We start from the raw sequence: 18,825 nt of genomic DNA on the forward strand, positions 1-18,825 counted from the left end.
GACCTCACACGTCATGTCATGCACCACTCTACTACTGAGCAAGGGGAGGGGACACAAGGTCATATGTTACTCTACATTGGGTCAAAGTTAAACAAACACAGACATGACCTTCCTTAACAGAGCTAATGCCAAGTCTCGAATAGGAGACCCACACAGCCCACTCTCAGTCTGCCGAGCTCTGCTAGGTCAAATTCATTAAACACTAAAACGGAAGGAAACGGACTGAAACAGGGAGAATTCTACCTGAAATGTCCAATAAGTAATGCTCATTTTCCTTTCCATTGCAAAACATTGTTTGAATTAATGATTGTGACCCTGTCTTCTAGATGTCGCCTCCTCTCTCTACCCGATGTTACCTGTTGCCTGCTGACTGACTGACTGCCTGACCTTACTACAGGAAGGAAGCAACCAGAAACCAGCCATCCAGAGAGCGTGGCACTGGCAGTGTCACTACATTGCCTGTCAGGCAGACATTTGTATCCGGCTGTCACTCAAGGCCTCTTGTCAGCAATGTCATTTAAACCCGGAGAGGAATGACTGCAGCGCTGGTGGAAGGATACAGACCGAGGGATGACTGCAGCGCTGGTGGAAGGATACAGACCGAGGGATGACTGCAGCGCTGGTGGAAGGATACGGAGCGAAGGATGACTGCAGCGCTGGTGGAAGGATACGGAGCGAGGAATGACTGCAGCGCTGGTGGAAGGATACGGACCGAGGGATGACTGCAGCGCTGGTGGAAGGATACGGACCGAAGGATGACTGCAGCGCTGGTGGAAGGATACGGACCGAAGGATGACTGCAGCGCTGGTGGAAGGATACGGACCGAGGGATGACTGCAGCGCTGGTGGAAGGATACGGACCGAAGGATGACTGCAGCGCTGGTGGAAGGATACGACTGACAGCGCTGGTGGAAGGATACGGACCGAGGGATGACTGCAGCGCTGGTGGAAGGATACGGAGCGAGGGTTGACTGCAGCGCTGGTGGAAGGATACGGACCGAGGGATGACTGCAGCGCTGGTGGAAGGACACGGACCGAGGGATGACTGCAGCGCTGGTGGAAGGATACGGACCGAGGGATGACTGCAGCGCTGGTGGAAGGATACGGACCGAGCGTTGACTGCAGCGCTGGTGGAAGGATACGGACCGAGGGATGACTGCAGCGCTGGTGGAAGGATACGGACCGAGCGTTGACTGCAGCGCTGGTGGAAGGATACGGGCTACGAAGAGGGAAAGTGAGGGAGGGAGGTAGGGGGTATGTAGATGTCACGGTCACCTGTGAATTGGTATGGTAAACACTCACAACCAAACACACAAAAAAAATCAGCACCAAGCATCATATCACACAACGTCATGACCTTCAAGATGTTAACACACAGACTTGTTTACAATCATACGTTGCCTTTGCGTATGAAACCCACATTTTTAGACTGAGTATGAGAGAGAGGAAGGAAAAATGAATGCAGCGGCAACTGTTCGCTTTTCGTTGGAGGGAGCTCTGTCAGAGGTGATTGTGCACAAGGTCTAACTGGCTAATCCGTTTCCAACGCCTCTGTGCTTCCCAGCATGCTCGCTGTCGCTGCGCAGGAACCACTGCCGTGCCAGCCCCCACTCCATCCCCTCCTCAACCCCCCACCGCCTGGCTCAGAGATGTGCCGGAGGTGATATCACTGTCCCCCAGTGCAGCCTCAGTGGAGGCCAAGCCGGCTACATCACAGTCCTGCTGGGCCAGCCGCTTCTCACAGTAAATCCAGAAGGCCGGGAGGGGAGGCCCCTCAACCAAACAGCCAACCAACCAACTGCTGCTGGAGGAGCTGATGCACTGGGTGGGGTACAGCTGGCAGCTTCTGCAGGAAAGAAGTGGTAGGCTAAATTCTGTTGATTTGATTGTGATAAATCACAATGTTTCTTAATCATCAGAAAATTGTCACTGAAGAGTCCTGAAAAAAGCTATTGAGGGAGAACTCTACATCACCACATCCTCCCCATTGCAGCCCATTTTAACCACATCCTCCCCATAGCAGCCACATCCTCCCCATTGCAGCCCATTCTAACCACATCCTCCCCATAGCAGCCACATCCTCCCCATTGCAGCCCATTCTAACCACATCCTCCCAATTTCAGCACATTCTAACCACATCCTCCCCATTGCAGACCATTCTAACCACATCCTCCCCCCTTGCAGACCATTCTAACCACATCCTCCCCATCGCAGCCCATTCTAATTACATAATCCCCCTTGCAGACCATTCTAACCACATCCTCCCCATTGCAGCCCATTCTAATTACATCCTCCCCATTGCAACCACATCCTCCCCATTGCACCCCATTCTAACCACATCCTCCCCATTGCAGCCCAATCTAATCACATCCTCCCCATCGCAGCCCATTCTAACCACATCCTCCCCATCGCAGCCCATTCTAACCACATCCCCATTGCAGCCCATTCTAACCACATCATCCCCCTTGCAGCCCATTCTAACCACATCATCCCCTTGCAGCCCATTCTAACCACATCATCCCCCTTGCAGCCCATTCTAACCACATCATCCCCCTTGCAGCCCATTCTAACCACATCATCCCCCTTGCAGCCCATTCTAAATCACATCCTCCCCATTGCAGCCCATTCTAACCACATCATCCCCTTGCAGCCCATTCTAACCACATCATCCCCCTGCAGCCCATTCTAACCACATCATCCCCCTTGCAGCCCATTCTAACCACATCATCCCCCTTGCAGCCCATTCTAAATCACATCCTCCCCATTGCAACCACATCCTCCCCATTGGAGCCCATTCTAATTACATCCTCCCTATTACAGCCCATTTTAACCACATCCTCCCTATTACAGCCCATTCTAACCACATCCTCCCTATTACAGCCCATTCTAACCACATCCTCCCTATTACAGCCCATTTTAACCACATCCTCCCTATTACAGCCCATTCTAACCACATCCTCCCCATTGGAGCCCATTCTAATTACATCCTCCCTATTACAGCCCATTCTAACCACATCCTCCCCATTCTAACCACATCCCATTGTAGCCCATTCTAACCACATCCTCCCCACTGCAGCCCATTCTAACCACATCCTCCCCATTGCAGCCCATTCTAACCACATCCTCCCATTGCAGCCCATTCTAACCACATCATCCCCACTGCAGCCCATTCTAACCACATCCTCCCCACTGCAGCCCATTCTAACCACATCCTCCCCATTCTAACCACATCCCATTGTAGCCCATTCTAACCACATCCACCCCATTGCAGCCCATTCTAACCACATCCTCCCCATTCCAGCCTATTCTAACCACATCCTCCCCATTGCAGCCAATTCTAACCACATCCTCCCCATTGCAGCCCATTCTAACCACATCCTCCCCATTGCAGCCTATTCTAACCACATCCTCCCCATTGCAGCCTATTCTATCCACATCCTCCCCATTGCAGCCTATTCTAACCACATCCACCCCATTGCAACCACAGCCTCCCCATTGCAGCCACAGCCTCCCCATTGCAACCACAGCCTCCCCATTGCAACCACAGCCTCCCCATTGCAACCACAACCTCCCCATTGCAACCACAGCCTCCCCATTGCAACCACAGCCTCCCCATTGCAGCCCATTCTAACCACATCCTCCCCATTGCAGCCTATTCTAACCACATCCACCCCATTGCAACCACAGCCTCCCCATTGCAACCACAGCCTCCCCATTGCAACCACAGCCTCCCCATTGCAGCCACAGCCTCCCCATTGCAACCACAGCCTCCCCATTGCAGCCCATTCTAAAGTCAGTCAGACAAATAGAGCCAGAAACCAGGGGTTGGAGTGCGGTGAAAGCTACTAATTTCATCTCCGCCCCAAGAACAATATTGGGGCATGTACCACACAACGCAGCCTTCCCAAATTACCCACTCCCCCTCCCCCCCTCTGATGGAGATGGGGGGTTTCATGCTAAATAAGACAGCCCCATAATTACCTAGGGACTAGGCTTATTTATTGGATAGCTGGCATCTGCACAAGCCCCCCTTCTCTCTCTGTGGTGTGACGAGTGTGACGTTGAAAAAAGAAGAGAATACATCCCAAACCCAGACAACTAACCCTCCCATCCTTCTCCACAACCTTTTCTGACAAGAGGCAGGTTTTCTCTCTCGCTGCCTGTCAGATCTAAAGTCAACCACATTGCTGTCACTGGATCCAAAACACTGTTTAGAAGACATTTCTGTCCACCAGGGACACATGAATAGAGGGAGAACAACATTGCTCTTGCGGGCATGCTAAAGGTATTCATTAGCTCCCGCTGGTGTTGATACCATCATAAAAGTGAGACTAGCAACCTACCTGTGGGGGGAAAAGGAGAAACGTGCAGGGATCTACAGGCTCAATCTCACAGACTGACACATAGCGTTAGCATACAAAGGACTGGGATGCAGACAGGCAGGACTGAACATCAGCCACATCACAAAAGACACTAAGGTGGAAGAGGATCAGCTCCAGCATCATGAGGAGAATAGTCTGTGGTGTGGGCTGGGGGACTTTGTGCTCAACAACACCACCTGCTGGACATGTGGAAAAAACACAGAGAGCTCTACTCTACTCGCAGTCAGTTAGATCTACTGCGAATACTACACAGGGGACTATCTCCCCGCACATTCCCCATGTTTCAGGCCAGTTCAGACTAAAACCTGACACACTATTGGGAGCACACTGCCTGCCCTCCAGGCTACCTACAACACCAAGTGTCAAAGGAAGGCCAAGAAGATCATCAAGGACCTCAGCCACGGCCTGTTCTCCCATCCCTCAGACGCGGCAGTATAGGAGCATCATGGCTAAAACTGACAGACTGGCCAATAGCTTCTACCCCCAGACAACGGAACAGCCACCACTAGTCAGCTTTGAGGTCCAGATCTGAATTTGAGGGGTCTAGAGGATCCACGCCAGGCCTGAACAGTAAAACCCCATCGGTTGCAGCAGACAGACATCCACGAGTCTGCAGGTTGGATGGAATCCCCTGCTGGGTCTACACTGCAGTTCATTTTCCACTATCTACAAGCTCAATCTGACTGTGCTACATTTGGTTCCAAGTAATGTCTCCTCCGTTACCAAGTGACTGGCAGGATCCACATCTCCATTAATTCCTAAGCCAGATGTAGCAGGAGCCTCTGCTCTGTTCTTTAGATCATAGATCCTGACAACAGTAGTGATAACACTGGACTACTAGTTGGTTGAAGCAGTCTCCTCCCCTGTACTGTAAGTTATAGAGAGAGACCCTGACACACCCACCTATTGCGGGACTGCAGAGCAGCACGCTTGGCCAGCAGGGAGGGCGGGTAGCGGGTAAAGAGGCAGTGGGCCTGGGTGATGAGCTCCTCGTAGGGCAGGTCCTGGGGGATCTTAGACAGGAGTTGGTGCATCATGGCCATGTCACACTCGGTTTGCTTCACCTCCTTCTCCCTGTGCAGGACGATCTACAAAGGAGACAGAATATTAGCATGCTCTGTCCGATTCAACCAATCAGTAGAGAGTGGTGACAATTCGTCTAGCTACATTCTGTTAAAACCCAATTAATACATTTCAAATCGACATTCATAGTAGATCAACGTCTACCATGTACATCAGACTTATACACCAGACTGTGTTCTGATCCGGGAGATGTGCGGTGAGTAACGATTTTGGGTTTTGGCCGGGCACAGAGTCAAAGGGTTAAGCCCCCCCCCATACCTAGTAACCTGAGGAGGCAGGACGAACTACTGTGCCTAGTAACCTGATGAGGCAGGACAAACTACTGTGCCTAGTAACCTGAGGAGGCAGGACGAACTACTGTGCCTAGTAACCTGAGGAGGCAGGACGAACTACTGTGCCTAGTAACATGAGGAGGCAGGACAAACTACTGTGCCTAGTAACATGAGGAGGCAGGACGAACTACTGTGCCTAGTAACCTGAGGAGTCAGGACGAACTACTGTGCCTAGTAACATGAGGAGTCAGGATGAACGACTGTGCCTAGTAACATGAGGAGGCAGGACGAACTACTGTGCCTAGTAACCTGAGGAGGCAGGACGAACTACTGTGCCTAGTAACCTGAGGAGTCAGGACGAACTACTGTGCCTAGTAACCTGAGGAGGCAGGACGAACTACTGTGCCTAGTAACATGAGGAGGCAGGATGAACAACATTTCCTGACTACTTTGTATCCCGACTTCAAAAGGCCTCAGGCCCCTTTGGTTTGCATGCAGCTCCAATATCTAGCAGGGGATAGGCTTATGGAAAGAGAAGAAAGGGCCATTTAAAGCAATCTGGCACAAACACAACTAGTCCTCCACACCAAACCTCTGGTGAGTTCATTACAGTTGTTTAATTAACTGGTCTAGCTACAACAAAGTGCCCTGGATTCCTGTGCTTGCTTGTGTGAGTGTGTGTGTGTGTGTGTGTGTGTGTGTGTGTGTGTGTGTGAGTGTGTGTGAGTGCGTGAGTGTGTGTGAGTGTGTGTGAGTGAGTGTGTTTGAGTGTGCATGAGTGAGTGTGTGTGAGTGTGTATGAGTGAGTGTGTGTGTGAGTGTGTGTGAGTGTGTGTGTAAAAAGATAAATCCTTGCCTTTTCTTTTTGAAAAACTTGTTTGCTTTTGCTGCTGACATGTAGTCAAAAAACAACTCCATTTACAAAGCGCAGAGCGAGAAAGACACATTTGAAGTTTGGCGAGATATCACTTCCCCAATACCATCTAATGAGAGCTTAGTGGAATGTGTGGACTATTTTTTATTTATTTTTTGTCCATTAGTGACCACTGTCCTATACACTGACAGGACAAAACATTAAGAACACCTGCTCTTTCCATGACAGACTCACCAGGTGAATCCATGTGAAAGAGATTATCCCTTACTGATGTCACTTGTTAAATCCACTTCAAATCAGTGTAGATGAAGGGGAGGAGACAGGTTAAAGAAGGATTTTTAAGCATTGAGATAATTTAGACATGGATTGTGTATGTGTGCCATTCGGAGGGTGAATGGGCAAGACAAATTACGTGCCTTTGAACAGGGTATAGTAGTAGATTCCAGGCACACCGGTTGGAGTGTGTCAAGAACTGCAAAGCTGTTGGGTTTTTCACACACAACAGTTTCCCATGTGTATCAAAAATGGTCCACCATCCATGGGCATGGTACAGTCACTTACAGAAAATACACACGGCCCCAAAAATATGTTCAGCAGACAACTTGGAAGCACACAGGTGCAGGTACAGAGTAAGGTAGAAGAAACATGTCCATTCCTCACACAAATGCACAACAACATATCCATTCTATAGTATTCTGTTACTATAAAACAGATGTCACAGTTAAAATGGTGGTTCTTACCACGGCAGCGAAGTAGATGGCCATCAGGGGGTGTGAAGCCAGGAAGAAGTCATAGAGCCTGAGAACGTGACGGAACTCAGACAGGACGTGGCCGTACCATGTGATGAGCCAGCTCAGAGCAAAGATGGTGCCCACCTCGGCCCTGCAGCAAAACACATGAGGCAGTTATACAGTTATACATTTTTTGATAATGTGACAGGCCAGAGGTACGCTATACATACACACAAACATACGTGGACACCCCTTCAAATTAGTGGATTTGGCTATTTCAGCCGCACCCATTGCTGACTGGTGTATAAAATCGAGCACCCAGTCATGCAATCTCCATAGACAAACATTGGCAGTAGAATGGCCTTACTGAAGAACTTTCAACGTGGCACCGTCATAGGGTGCCACCTTTCCAACAAGTCAGTTCGTCATATTTCTGCCCTGCTAGAGCTGCCCAGGTCAACTGTAAGGGCTGTCATTGTAAAGTGGAACCATCTAACCGAGTGCTGAAGCGTGTAGCACGAAAAAACCGTCTGTCCTTGGTTGCAACACGCACTACCAAGTTCCAAACTGCCTCTGGAAGCAACGTCACCACAAGAACTGTTCGTCGGGAGCTTCCTGAAATGGGTTTCCATGGCCGAGCAGCCGCACACAAGCCTAAGATCACCATGCGCAATGCCAAGCGTCGGCTGGAGTGGTGTAAAGCTCGCTGCCATTGGACTCTAGAGCGGAAACACATTCTCTGGAGTGATACATCATACTTCACCATCTGGCAGTCCGACGGACAAATCTGTGTTTGGCGGATGCCAGGAGAACACTATCTGCCCCAATGCATAGTGCCAACTGTAAAGTTTGGTGGAGGAGGATTAATGGTCTGGGGCTGTTTTTCATGGTTCGGGCTAGGGCCCTTAGTTCTAGTGAAGGGAAATCTTAACACTACAGCATACAATGACATTCTAGATGATTCTGTGCTTCCAACATTGTGCCAACAGTTTGGGGAAGGCCCTTTCCTGTTTCAGCATAACATTACCCCTGTTAACAAAGCGAGGTCCATACAGAAATGGCTTGTCGAGATCAGTGTGGAAGAACTTCACTGGGCTGCAGAGCCCTGACCTCAACCCCATCCCTGCAATGTTCCAACATCTAGTGGAAAGCCTTCCCAGAAGAGTGGAGGCTGTTATAGCAGCAAAAGTAGGGTCCAACTCCATATTAATGCCCATGACTTTGGAATTAGATGTTTGAGGAGCAGGTGTCCACATACTTTTTTGGTCATGTATTGTGGTCATGTAGTGTAGTCAAAGGTAGAGGAAAGATGGAGGAGAGTGTGTGCTGAAATAGCAGTGGGCTGAATTCCAACCCATGCTGCAGTGATATTTTCCCGAGGCAGCAGCTTCGAACGCCAGACCAGCCTAGGCCATGTGAACAAGTCAAGAGAATTCAAAGTACATCGTCACAGAGTCTCAATACACTTTACAAGAGGGAATAAACAGCAACAACATCGCTCAACCTCTCATTATGAAAAGCAACATCGACAGCTAATTTGTACACTGGCTAATTAAAAAACACCAGTTGAAGTCTCACTAGCTGTGATGTCACAGGAGGTTGGGGATGATGGGTTCGTGGTTAATGGCTGTAGCGGAATTACTAGAATGGTATCCAATACTTTCCATGTGTTTGATGCCATCACATATGTTCTGTTCCAGCCATTATTATGAGTTGTCCTCCCCTCAGCAGCCTCCACTGGTTGATGCACAGAAAAATCTAATCTCCTCCTCCTGCTGGGGGGGGGGGGGGGGGGGCCCAGCACTTATCTTGTATTTGCCTCCAAAGTGGGGATGGATGACTTCGTGAAATGTGTAAATAAAACAAAGGCTCTGGTCAAAAGTAGCACTATATAGGAAATGGTTTCCATGGAAATAGGGTGCCATTTGAGACGCACCGATGCCAGCTTCTGTGAGTAAGGACGGTCACACACTGATGATGTAATTATAGACTACAGAGAGCGCAGTCCTAAAGGCAAGGCATTAGGCATGGTTCACTACAGAAGCCCTTTGGACTGCACTTCTTAATGCAGCTCTATTTTAGGAGCCAAAAATGGCTCTGGGGTGATTGCACGCCAGCGGGAGATGGAAAATATTTTGGTATCTCAGATTGTTCTGGCAATTCGCACATAGGAACTTCGTGCTTTTGACTTTTTAATGTCTTAAAATGAACGAATTCACACAAAAAAAGGGTAGATATATTTGTAATGTTGAATAAATGTGTGATATGTTTTATTTCAGAATCTAGACATACTCCATATTGTATGGCACACTATAAGGAGGATAATGACAGCAAGATGTACGGTTCATCATGTACGGTTCACAGATCATAGGGTCTTACATAACACATCTAAAAAAAGGCTTAAAATGTCTGCTTTCATCAGATTTCTCTCAGAAATGGTTGGTGATACAAAATGTAAAAAGCATTTCAAAACATCCTTCCCTCACAATGAAGTTTATTATGTGAAAATTGCCAGAACAAATCGGAGATACCCCCCAAAAACATTCTGCTGGCGTGGAACGATCCTTTTCCAAATGGTTATTTCTGGGCTTGGCAGGAGAACAACTCATTGTTGAGTGCGGCTCATTTAAATCCCCTGTGTCTAACATCCATAAGCAGCCCTATAGCCAACTTAACATTTAGGATGGAAACCACAACAGCAACAATCATTACGTTGTCAAATGTCTTGCCTCTATAAACCTTTCATTTAGTTCAAATGAAGTAATGCCTACTTATAAAAACTAGGCTAAAGAACTGTTCTAGCATCAAATAGTTCTTTGGGTAGCCTAAAAGCAGTGGCAGCAGGGCCAGACACAGCACACCAAACCTGTGGGCTTCTGTCTCAAATAGGAACTTATTTTCTAGGTAGGGCACTAGCCTACCGTACTTTTGACCAGGACCCATAGAGCTCTGGTCAAAAGTAGTACACTATATAAGGAGATAGGGTGCAATCTGGGATGCAGCCTTCTGCTCGTGGCCCTACTCTACGCTAGGCTACAGTGACCAGAACAGAGACAGTAGGCTAGAAACCTCTCTCCCGCCAGCCCGTGTCCCAAGATGCACCCATATTCAATATTTATCACTAGATCCTCCTATTCTCTACATTTTACAAGGGGCCACTATCAAAAATAACTTTATTTTCTATCAGGGCCTGGGGACGCTCTGCACGCAACAGAGAAAGAGGGAGGGCGGGAGTGAGTGAGTGAGTGAGTGAGTGAGTGAGTGAGTGAGTGAGTGAGTGAGTGAGTGAGTGAGTGAGTGAGTGAGTGAAAAACTCAACACTAGAGGTTTATGTGATACAGGTTACCCCATAAAAATCCAACACAACACCCAGGACACAAATAAGACGAGGACAATATCAAGTACTGTGGTAGTGTGTGTTAGTACACCACACACTGGGGTTTTAAGAGGGTTACAGGCACACTTTGACTAGCATTCAAATAAAACACAGCTTCAGGTTTTGAGTCAAAACATTGATCCGTGTCTGCCGCCTTTACATTTCCTCTGAGCTGGATGAAAAACATGTCTAGCGTGTGAAAACAGAAGTCCTCAACCATAGCAACTTGCCAGCACAACAATCATATTGACGCTGAAAAAACCTTAAGATGGTTGACAATCAAAGACGTGACATTGACAGAACACAGTGACAGCACAGGGGAAGGCGGTGGAATCCTTTGACTCGCTGACAGCTAGCTGTGGAGACAGGAAACCAGGGCCCGTTCTTAACTCAGTCTTCCCAATTAAATCCCACCGTGCTACACGTGCTTGTCAGACCATCAATTATACAAACACATCAAATAAATAAGAAATCCAGTCTTTTCTCATTCTCTAGCCCTCTGTTCTGTTGTCTCATAATAACTACACACACTGATGGCAAGGCAGGTAGAGACGGATTGATTTTACTCTATCCTATTGATTACTTCGATCTCTCTCAGTTTGACTCGATTGTAATTAATATCCTGGCTGCGACAACCTGCCTTTCCAAGACAAAAATGTGCACTCTACCGCCCCCTTCAGGATAGAAGAGTGGGAAGCATGGCCGGTATTATCATAAAGCATCTCAGAGTATGAGTGCTGATCTAGGATCGTTTTTGCTTTTTGGATAATAATGAATACAATTACATGAACATGGGAGAACTGATCCTAGATCAGTATTCTACTTTGAGAGCCTTCATGAATATGGGCGCTGATCATTAGGTCGCAACTGCAAATATAAAAACAAATTTTGCTGATAGAAAATATATTTTCACAAGGCAATAAGGTAAAACATCTGAGAGATTGTTCTTTAACACACAATAAAACAAAATACATTCCACTGGTAGCAACTGAAAAAAACGTCAAAACTTTAGCTCATGAATCCAAGTTTGAAGTTGGGGAAAACTGGTACAATTACTTCAAAGTGAAGGTGTATTCCTTGCAGCCTTGCCTTGCTTGTCATATACCATTCAAACCTGCTATCTGATCTTTTCTCAAAAAATCTGGGAAACTGGATTTCCAATTTCCCTAAAGAACACAAGTAAACACATACACACATTTTTTAAATAAATAAATAAAAATATATATCCAGTCAAAAGTTTTAGAACACCTACTCATTGAAGGGTTTTTCTTCATTTTTACTATTTTCTACATTGTAGAATAATAGTGTAGACATCAAAACTATGAAATAACACATTTGGAATCCTGTAGTAACCAAAAAATATATATATTTTATATTTGAGATTCTTAAATAGCCACCCTTTGCCTTGATGACAGATTTTCACACTCTTGGCATTCTCTCAACCAGCTTCACATGGAATGCTTTTCCAACAGTATTGAAGGAGTTCCCATATATGCTGAGCACTTGTTGGCTGCTTTTCCTTCACTCTGCGGTCCGACTCATTCCAAACCATCTCAATGTAGTATAGGTAATGGGGGTCGTGGAGGCCAGGTCATTTGATAGAGCACTCCATCACTCTCCTTCTTGGTAAAATAGTCCTTACACAGCCTGGAGGTGTGTTGGGTCATTGTCCTTTTGAAAAATAAATGATAGTCCCACTAAACCCAAACCAGATGGGATGACGTATCGCTGCAGAATGCTGTGGTAGCCATGCTGGTTAAGTGTGCCTTGAATTCTAAATAAATTACAGACAGTGTCACCAGCAAAGCTCCCCCACACTATAACACCTTCTCCTCCATGCTTTACAGTGGGAAATACACATGTGAAGATCATCCGTTCACCCACACAGCGTCTCAGAAAAGACATGGAAAAAATCTCCAATTTGGACTCATCAGAGCAAAGGACAAATTTCCACCAGTCTAATGTCCAATGCAAAGGTTTCTTGGCCCAAACAAGTCTTTTCTTCTAATTGGTGTCCTTTAGTAGTGGTTTCTTTGCAGCAATTCAACCATGAAGGCCTGATTCACGCCAAGATCAGTGACAGGCAGCTGAGTGTGCAAAGCTTTGCCATCGCCAAGATCAGTGACAGGCAGCTGAGTGTGCAAAGCTTTGCCAACGCCAAGATCAGTGACAGACAGCTGTGTGTGCAAAGCTTTGCCATCGCCAAGATCAGTGACAGACAGCTGAGTGTGCAAAGCTTTGCCAAAGCCAAGATCAGTGACAGGCAGCTGAGTGTGCAAAGCTTTGCCAACGCCAAGATCAGTGACAGGCAGCTGAGTGTGCAAAGCTTTGCCAACGCCAAGATCAGTGACAGGCAGCTGTGTGCAAAGCTTTGCCAACGCCAAGATCAGTGACAGGCAGCTGAGTGTGCAAAGCTTTGCCAACGCCAAGATCAGTGACAGACAGCTGTGTGTGCAAAGCTTTGCCATCGCCAAGATCAGTGACAAGCAGCTGAGTGTGCAAAGCTTTGCCATCGCCAAGATCAGTGACAGGCAGCCGAGTGTGCAAAGCTTTGCCATCGCCAAGATCAGTGACAGGCAGCCGAGTGTGCAAAGCTTTGCCAACGCCAAGATCAGTGACAGGCAGCCGAGTGTGCAAAGCTTTGCCAACGCCAAGATCAGTGACAGGCAGCTGAGTGTGCAAAGCTTTGCCATCGCCAAGATCAGTGACAGGCAGCTGAGTGTGCAAAGCTTTGCCAATGCCAAGATCAGTGACAGGCAGCTGAGTGTGCAAAGCTTTGCCAACGCCAAGATCAGTGACAGGCAGCTGAGTGTGCAAAGCTTTGCCATCGCCAAGATCAGTGACAGGCAGCTGAGTGTGCAAAGCTTTGCCATCAGCAGGCAAGATCAGTGACAAGACAGCTGAGTGTGCAAAGCTTTGCCATCGCCAAGATCAGTGACAGGCAGCTGAGTGTGCAAAGCTTTGCCAGTGTGCAAAGCTTTGCCAACGCCAAGATCAGTGACAGGCAGCTGAGTGTGCAAAGCTTTGCCAATGCCAAGATCAGTGACAGGCAGCTGAGTGTCAGTGACAGGCAAAGCTTTGCCATCGCCAAGATCAGTGACAAGCAGCTGAGTGTGCAAAGCTTTGCCATCGCCAAGATCAGTGACAGGCAGCTGAGTGTGCAAAGCTTTGATCAGTGACAAGCTGAGTGTGCAAAGCAAGATGAGTGACAGGCAGCTGAGTGTGCAAAGCTTTGCCAATGCCAAGATCAGTGACAGGCAGCTGAGTGTGCAAAGCTTTGCCATCGCCAAGATCAGTGACAGGCAGCTGAGTGTGCAAAGCTTTGCCAACGCCAAGATCAGTGACAGGCAGCTGAGTGTGCAAAGCTTTGCCAATGCCAAGATCAGTGACAGGCAGCTGAGTGTGCAAAGCTTTGCCATCGCCAAGATCAGTGACAGGCAGCTGAGTGTGCAAAGCTTTGCCATCGCCAAGATCAGTGACAGGCAGCTGAGTGTGCAAAGCTGTCATCCAGGCAAAGGGTGGCTACTTTGAAGAATCTCAAATATAAAATATATTTTGATATGTTTAACACTTTTCTGGTTACTACATGATTCCATATGTGTTATTTCATAGTTCTGATGTCTTCACTATTATTCTACAATGTAGAAAATAGTAAAAATAAAGAAAAACCCTTGAATGAGTAGGTGTTCTAAAACTTGTGACCGGTATATATATATATATATTTTACTGTCACATACACCAGATAGGTTTCACCCAACCTCTGATGTGTGGATATTTATTTATTTATTTGTATTTATTTATTTAACCTTTATTTAACTAGGCAAGTCACTAATGAACAAATTCTTATTAACAATGACGGCCTACCAAAAGGCAAAAGGCCTTCTGCAGGGACGGGAGGTGGGATTAAAAATACAATTAAAAGATAAATTAAATGTAAATACAGGACAAAACACACATCACGACAAGAGAGACAACACTACATAAAGAGATACCTAAGACAACAACAAAGCAAGGCAGTAACTCATGACCTGAACCACCTACTGAGATGCGCCTTTTGTTTAGTAAATCAGATGATACTATGAGGTGCTAGGGAGGCTGGATTGGGTCTTTAACTCTGTAACAAATCCACACAAAAAAAAATAAGAATTACCTCAGCATGAATTCGTGTAGCTGTGGATCAACTTGCTCCAGTATTGGCATTAGGTAGTTCAGTATGTGCTTGGTGCTGTCCATGGTAGGATCCATGAAATCCCTGCAGGAGCATGTGGCCATGATGGACACAGAGAAGGGAAGCCATCTTTGTTGTGTTAAAATGTTAAAACAAGGGGTATAATACGAGAACAGGGTCGCAATATTATTTTGAAATCTTTCAAATACTTGTCAAATAAAAATAAAATAATGTTGCATGCGTCGTAAAACAACAGACTAACAGTAAAAATCTGTGTTTGATTGAGCTTGCCTGGCGCAATGAAACCAATGGAATAGTCAGAAAATTGCCACGCCCACCCATCTGGCACTGCAGTCAGGCTCAAGCAAAATCTCACAGTAGTTGAAAGATTTCAAATACTATTTCAACTCAGGCCTGGGCTGTTATTTATTTATAAAGAGTCTCATAGTAAGTGTCCTAATATAGGATCAGATTTACCTTTAATAATGAATAACATTATACTGTATATGGGCAGGGGGGCGACCTGATCCTAGATCAGTAACAACAGCAATAACCCTCATAATGAATAACAGTATACTGTATTATTGGCAGGGGGGGCCAGATCCGATCCTAGATCAGTAACAGCCATAACCCTCATAATGTATAAGATTATATACAGTATGGGCAGGTGGGGACCAGATCTGATCCTAGATCAGTAACAACAGCAATAACCCTCATATCTACCTGAGGTGGTGATTGGAAAGGGTCTCCACCATGGCAATGGCCATGCGCTCTCCAACCACCAGTAGGAAGGTGACCACGATGTCATGGTAACCCTGGTAGTAGTGTAACGCAGGGTTCTTCTGTAGGACAACCAGGATGATGTCGATCAGCTGTTCCTGTAGTACCTGCCTCTCGTCCACACGCATGCCTGGGGAGAGGAAAAGAAAACATGGCTGTATCTCAATACTGCTGGGGAGAGGAAAAGAAAACATGGCTGTATCTCAATACTGCCTGGGGAGAGGAAAAGAAAACATGGCTGTATCTCAATACTGCCTGGGGAGAGGAAAAGAAAACATGGCTGTATCTCAATACTGCCTGGGGAGAGGGGGAGAAAACATGGCTGTATCTCAATACTGCCTGGGGAGAGGGGAAGAAAACATGGCTGTATCTCAATACTGCCTGGGGAGAGGAAAAGAAAACATGGCTGGGGGGAGAGGGGAAGAAAACATGGCTGTATCTCAATACTGACTGGGGTGAGGAAAAGAAAACATGGCTGTATCTCAATACTGTCTGGGGAGAGGAAAATAAAACATGGCTGTATCTCAATACTGCCTGGGGAGAGGGGAAGAAAACATGGCTGTATCTCAATACTGCCTGGGGAGAGGGGGAGAAAACATGGCTGTATCTCAATACTGCCTGGGGAAAGGGGAAGAAAACATGGCTGTATCTCAATACTGCCTGGGGAGAGGGGAAGAAAACATGGCTGTATCTCAATACTGCCTGGGGAGAGGGGAAGAAAACATGGCTGTATCTCAATACTGACTGGGGAGAGGGGAAGAAAACATGGCTGTATCTCAATACTGACTGGGGAGAGGGGAAGAAAACATGGCTGTATCTCAATACTGACTGGGGAGAGGGGAAGAAAACATGGCTGTATCTCAATACTGACTGGGGAGAGGGGGAGAAAACATGGCTGTATCTCAATACTGACTGTGGAAAGGGGAAGAAAACATGGCTGTATCTCAATACTTCAGAAAAAAAAGAGGTAGCCGCAAACTCTATCGCTCTGATTCAAGCCATATATTAACAACCAACGTCTAGGCAGCAAACTGCAATCACTAGAGCTTCAGATACTTGTCTCAACCTCAGTGTCTCCATGCCTGTCAACAGTTTGCTTTCATCATTTAATTAACTTCAAGAACACTAGACACTGATACAAGCAGCCCATCTCTGGTAGACACAAGGACTGGATTGAAATCTGTTTCCATCATATTGGTTTTAGTTTTATTAATCAAGTCTCTTTCAATCAGTGGTCATGATGAAGAAAAGGAAATAAGGAAATGCTTAAGGTAGCCACTGAACAACAGTATTGAGATGCCCCCCAGTAAGGCCCTGAGTTAACTGACAAAGGGAGGAGACCATGAAGTATCAGCTGACCCCTGATCAGATCAAATGCACATACAGTGAGTGAGTAACTTCCATTCTATTTTATTCAATGGCAGCGAGTAAGTTGCCTCTAATCGAATCTAATGTATTATATTCTATTGTATTCTATGTCAGGCACAGTGAGTGAGTTACCTCTTGGGAAACGTTTCATGGACCTCCTGACATCAAGGAGCACCTGGTTGAAGTCCTTGTGGTTCTCTCGGATATCCTTGGCTGGAATCAAAACACATCTGCTTGGTGTCCACCCCCCTCCCAACCATTGGTTTCAGTTGAACATACAATATTCGTCAGTGCTACTGCCAAAGGCCTTGAATGTTGCCTGTGGGGTATTTACGTTGCACAGTTTTGAGGACTAAGGAGGAGTCAACGTTGATAGAAGCCACCTGAAGTTAATGAAGTTAATAGTAGGCTATATTCATTTAACATACATCAACAGACTATAGACAGCTAGATGCATGCTGACACAATGCAATGTACAACTTGGCTCACATGGCGGTAGATTACTAAGGCGTCATAGGGATAGTTTCTACAGCCATGTCTCAGGGCAATGGCCAACTGCAATAATGGGCATCCATATTCCTCACATGTAAATATCTCACTCACTTGGTTTAGCAGGCAAGTTGTACACATTGACGCTGAGCAGCTTGGGCCAGACTTTCCTCCTGATCTCATCTGTAAGAAGGCCTCCCTCGCTGACGGCCGCCCTCCGCAGGGTCTCAATGTCCACAGGGTCACAGTTCAGGGCCTGGTGGATCTCCACCAGCTTCAGCTTTTTCCATGACTCATGTTCTGTTTGACAACAGAAAATATGAATTGAGATCATACATGTCATGCAATACGGTCTTGACTGTGGTCACGGTTTGCTTGGATGACATCCCCAGTATTTCTGGAGTACCACTGCTAGCAACGGCTCTTTGTCTATGCTGGTATGTTGAAATCACTTTTTGTTAGTCAACTCCTTCAACATAACGCTATTTAATTTCAATATGGAAGTTAAAAGTGCTTGCTTTTCACACTTATTACGGTTACTAATGTAAAATGTAGTGCATATAGTTAGCAATAGTATCCCACCAATCTATTGCAATCTTGCCTTGCTTCAACTGCAACTTTACTGACAGTAACTACTTTGATAGTAACTACTTAGTAACTACTTAATTTTTGCAGGTTGACATGTTTGATAAAGAATGAGTGATTATGAATTCTAGAATGGGCATTTGTATTGCCATTAAGAATTATGGTTCATATGGATCAATCCCATCCAGGCTCTGCTCTGGGTCAATCGACGGTCACGTTTCTTTGTTGTTCCACGTAGCATGTCTGGCAGCTGGCCAGCCCGAGGGAGGACTCATACAGAGCTAGTTACATGAGAAGCTATGCATCTATTCAATTAACAACTGTACAACTATTCTCACCATGTACTATATGGGTAGATTATCTGCAATTTGGTAATGATTTAGTACGGATTGATTAAGTTTACCTCCATGTTGCTGTGCATTTCCATTCCCATTCACCCGGGCTCCTGTACCTTGCTGGTGTTTCCTTCCCTTTTTCATATCCTGTTAAAATGAATAGAGCATCAACAGTATATATGTTGTGCTATCGGCACTTGCAGAAATAAATCCAGCTTTAAAATAGTTTATCTAACGACAGAAAAATAGCAATTAAAACGAATTCAGAGCATGAGCTGTCATTTGTCAAACAGCTGTTCCTGTCCATCGGCACCAACCCAGGAAATCAACCGAAATATTATTTTGAGGCGGGATTTATATTTTTATGTTATCTGATTGGCGAA

At 46.3% G+C, this 18,825-nt stretch overlaps 1 protein-coding gene across 2 annotated transcripts in view; it reads right to left on the reverse strand.

Annotated features, from left to right (window-relative positions):
* Positions 1–18,769, reverse strand: part of LOC115128725 (TBC1 domain family member 20-like) — a 49,636-nt gene extending 30,867 nt beyond the window's left edge. For both annotated transcript variants that reach the window (XR_003863545.2, XM_029658840.2), the window contains exons 1-7: positions 18,511–18,769; positions 17,637–17,822; positions 17,166–17,246; positions 15,609–15,795; positions 14,868–14,969; positions 7,351–7,492; positions 5,285–5,469 (exon numbers count right to left, since the gene is read on the reverse strand). Coding sequence is in view for 1 of the 2 variants with exons in the window: in XM_029658840.2 (XP_029514700.1) it covers positions 5,285–5,469; positions 7,351–7,492; positions 14,868–14,969; positions 15,609–15,795; positions 17,166–17,246; positions 17,637–17,822; positions 18,511–18,586 (959 nt within the window). In the remaining variant the exon portion in view is untranslated. The remainder of the gene's footprint in view (positions 1–5,284; positions 5,470–7,350; positions 7,493–14,867; positions 14,970–15,608; positions 15,796–17,165; positions 17,247–17,636; positions 17,823–18,510) is intronic.
* Positions 18,770–18,825: the final 56 nt, after the last annotated feature.

This window comes from Oncorhynchus nerka, linkage group LG4 (genome assembly GCF_034236695.1).
Source record: "Oncorhynchus nerka isolate Pitt River linkage group LG4, Oner_Uvic_2.0, whole genome shotgun sequence".
In the NCBI taxonomy this organism is placed as follows: domain Eukaryota; kingdom Metazoa; phylum Chordata; class Actinopteri; order Salmoniformes; family Salmonidae; genus Oncorhynchus; species Oncorhynchus nerka.